This window comes from Miscanthus floridulus, chromosome 9, assembly GCF_019320115.1.
Source record: "Miscanthus floridulus cultivar M001 chromosome 9, ASM1932011v1, whole genome shotgun sequence".
Taxonomy (NCBI): domain Eukaryota; kingdom Viridiplantae; phylum Streptophyta; class Magnoliopsida; order Poales; family Poaceae; genus Miscanthus; species Miscanthus floridulus.
This window is the reverse complement of record NC_089588.1, coordinates 45,883,319-45,887,028: the sequence shown is the minus strand read 5'-3', so window position 1 is coordinate 45,887,028 and position 3,710 is coordinate 45,883,319. Positions and strand designations below refer to the sequence as shown.

Below are 3,710 nucleotides of genomic sequence, written 5' to 3'. Positions count from 1 at the left end.
CGGCCCGAATGATCTCCGCCTCTGACTCTGCACCGCGGAAAATGGAATGAGGTCGAGCGAGAGAAAGAACAACCTAAGTTAGGGACGGAAGCCCACAGAACTCACCCTTGGCCTTCTGCTCCCAGCATCGGGTCTCAGCTTGACAGGCCTCGGCCTTCTCCTTCAACCGCTGGGCCTCAACCCTAGAGGCCTCGGCCGCCCTGGAAGCTTCACTTCCTAGCTCTGCGTCATACAAGGAAGTCAGGGAGCGAACATAAGGAAAATGAAACAAAACAAGGGGATTGGAACTCACCCTCGACTGCCCCCTTCAAAACCACAGCCTCGATTTGCGAGGCCTCAACCGCAGCAAGGGCCTCGTTTAGAGCACCTTTTGTTAGCCGGTGCGCACTCTCCTCTGCCCCCAGCTGCCCGGCGAGGGCCTTGCCCGAGGCCGTCGCTTCTTCGGCCCGGGACCTAAAGGCATCCCGATCGCTGACCGCGCAGGTAAGCTCCTCCTCTAGCTCCTTGACCCACGCCGCCAAAGGGGCGAGCTACGTCTGGGCCATGGCCGCCTCGACCTTTGTGTCGGCACAGCGAAGGAGGAGGTCCTCCACCTCCGCGCTTCGCGCCGACAGAAGCTCGTTAGCGTCGGCAAGGAGGCCCTTCTGCCGCTGAAGCTGGTCCCAGATGCCCCTCTCCCGCCGGAGAAAGACCGACTTCCCGAGGGACCGGGTCTCGAGCTCCTGAGGAAACAGAACAGAGGTCATTGATTGCGACAAAACCGAGAAAAGAACGACGTCACGCGAGAAAGGAAAACGCGAACCTGGGCGACTCCGGGTAGTTCGTCGGCCACCACGGACAAGGCCGTCCGCAGTGACCGCTCCGCCAGCTGGCGGTATTGCTCGAAGGTGCCCCACCGACCGCCCTCGGCTACGTCCTCGAGGGCGAACAGAGGCTCCCCCTCAAGGTCATCCCGGCTCCGCCACAGTACCCGCGGGTGGTCCCACCCGCAAAGCTCGGGTCGTGCCCGCACGAGGGCCGAACTTCCCTCGTTCAAGATTGGCGCCGATTGTTCCACGGCACCAGCGTCCTCGGCATCCACCACCTCCCGCGCCCGGGAGGTATCATCAGAAGAGATCGGATAGACCTCCGCCTCCCGGGCGCTCTCTCATAACAACGGCGGCCCCTGAGCCAAGGGCGCCACTGAGGCCTCCGTCGCCTAGACGGACGGCCCCGCCGCCATTACGACGGCCGTGGTGATCTCGGGGGCTCCAACCTCCGCCATCGTGGCCTCGGAGGATGCAGAAACACCGGCCGCGGCCACCGCGGTCTCGGCGGCCTTGGGCGCCCTGTCCTTCATCGCCTCAGCCTCGGAGACCCCGGGGGCCTCGGCAACCAAGGGCACGCTGGCCCCATCCGACTCGTGAGCCTCGCCCCCGCGGGATGGGAGCGATCCCTCTCTCGTAGGTGTAGGTGCCGCCTCGGTAGCCCCTCCTTGGGCGGCTGGTTCTTTCAGGTCGACCCTCACCGACGCCGCGCCGCGGGGGATGGCGGCTTGTGCCTCCGCCACCCAGTGGGTGGAGGAGCCGGGGCTCGCCTTAAGCACCTTAAGGGGCGCCAAGGGAAGGTCGTCCGCAGGCCGCTTCCGACTAAGGAAAATTAACCTACAGGGTCAGCGCGAAACCAAAAAAGCAAATGGAAGACACTATGACCCTGCCAAGAATACACTTGCCTTGAACGGGGCGGCACCCGCTTCGCCACGGCAAACCTCATCCGCAGCGGCGGAGGCGGCGGCAGAGGCGTCGCCTCCGTATCCATCGGCGCCGGTCGGTCTTCAGCGGACCTCGGCGTCCCTTCGGTCCTCTGCAGGGGCGGTGGCGTCGCCTCCACCGCCACGTGCTCCACCACGGCCGCCGAGCCTACCAGGCTGACGGCGCATTTGCCTAACGCCCGCGCCTCGGGCGTGTCGGCCTCGGCCCCGGAGCGGGCAACCGCCGGCCCCGGGTCCACTTCTCCTCCCCTTCCCGGGGGTGCCGGGCTGCTTGCCGACACCCCGGGCACCACCTCCAAGACGTCAGGAAGGTGGTCCAGGGGACCTCGCCCTCCCTCGCCCTTGTCGTTCCCGTCCAAGGCCTCCATCGACAACGACATCGACGGGGATTCCTCCAACGGGAGACCATCCTTCCGTTGTTGACGGCGGCGCTTATCCAGCTCCTCGCGTGCGAGGATGTGCTTCATGCGCTTCACCGCCTTGGCATCCTTTTGCCTCTTCTACGCATCGGCGTGAGCGCGGTTGATCGCCCGCCGCCCCGCGTCCTCGGGAACGGGCGGTGGAGAGGAGCGCACGTCCCTCATCCCCTAAAGGAACGACAAACACGCATGAGGGAACAAGGGGTAAGGGGAGACTGAGGAGGTTTAGAGGCTACAGCGGCACACGACTTACCAGCGAAAGGAACCCCCGCGACCGCCGCATCGTGATAGGGGTCAAGTTGCCGCCCCGCAGCTTCGCCTCTACCGTCTCCCCCCACCCGACGAAGAATTTCCTCGTTGGAAAGGGCGGAGGAGGACATCCGGGTGCCCTCAATGGGCTCACCTGGCTTCATCTCGAATAGCCGCCGCCGCCGAGCCATTAGCGGCAGCACCCTCCGGCGGTGGAAGGCGGCCACGACCACAGCCACAGTGAGGCCATGGCCTCGTAGCCTCGCCAGCCCCTCCAGGAGCGGCTCTAGCTTGGGCTGGTCGACCTTCGGGACACCCCACTTCCATTTCTCCAGGCAACTCCCCACAATCCGCCCAGTGTAGGGGGGAAGCCCTCCGTCATCGTTGCGGAGGTAAAACCAACTCGTGTACCACCGGCGGTTGGAGGACGCGAGTTGGGCCGAGATGTAGAGGTGCAGGCGGTCCTGACGCACTTGGAGAGTGCAGCCTCCGGCCCTTGCCGCCTTCCTCTTACCCGACGTGCCCGTCGGCTTGGTAGTATGCCCCGCCCGGAACAGATGGAGCCACAACTCCCAATGGGGAGCGATCCCTAAATACCCCTCGCAGACGGCAACAAAGATAGCCGCCTAAGCGATGGAGTTGGGATTAAAATTGTGGAGCTCCACGCCGTAGTAGTGCGGGAGCGCCCGCATGAACCGGTCCGCCGGGACGCCAAGGCCGCGCTCGTGGAAGGAGACGAAGCTCACGATGTAGCCGTCGCGAGGCCTCGGCTCCGGCTCACCGTACGGAGCAATCCACTCCGGCCTAGCGGGGTCTGTCACCCGGGCGGAGGAGTCCACCGTCGACAAGCGACTTGAGCATCTCCTCGGTGACATCCGACGGATCCCAGGGGTCCGCCTCGACAACAACGATGTCGCCGGCCATGGGTACGATGGAGGAATCGAGGGCGACGGTGAGTTTTTTCTCTCCCTCCCACGCTCTCGCTTTTTTCTCGCTGTCTCCCTAGGCTCGCTCTTCTCTCCTCTTCTTCCCGGCACCCGCTGCGCTAGCGACGGCACGATGAAGACGGTGCTAATGCAGGCAAGGTAAGACGAGGAGGGGCGAGACTCCTCGAGTATTTATGCAGGGAGGAGGGCGAAACGAATGGGCGACGAAATCGGGGAGGTTTTCCCCGTCCGGCGTAGTTAACCACGAGCCGATTTCGTCGGCCCACGCGCCCACGTCTCCCGCATTAAATGCGAGGACGGTTACATCCCATCCACCACGTCATGCTCGGCCACTACGGCAGCAGG

General features: G+C 64.5%; 1 protein-coding gene across 1 annotated transcript; it reads right to left on the bottom strand.

Moving 5' to 3' along the window:
* Nucleotides 1–1,198: 1,198 nt before the first annotated feature.
* Nucleotides 1,199–2,452, bottom strand: LOC136479800 (uncharacterized). The gene is made up of 2 exons (XM_066477545.1): nucleotides 2,423–2,452; nucleotides 1,199–1,576 (listed from the first exon to the last, which is right to left on the bottom strand). Exons 1-2 carry the CDS (start codon nucleotides 2,450–2,452, stop codon nucleotides 1,199–1,201), a joined length of 408 nt encoding a protein of 135 aa, XP_066333642.1.
* Between the last annotated feature and the right edge of the window lie 1,258 nt (nucleotides 2,453–3,710).

What these genes read in the sequence shown, in the direction of transcription:
- LOC136479800 (XM_066477545.1), bottom strand. Translation starts at nt 2,452, where the DNA reads ATGCGGCGGTCGCGGGGGTTCCTTTCGCTG. An exon ending in CGCGGGGGTTCCTTTCGCTG is followed by an intron (nt 1,577 to 2,422) that starts GTAAGTCGTGTG and finishes AAGGTGCTTAAG; the next exon opens with GCGAGCCCCGGCTCCTCCAC.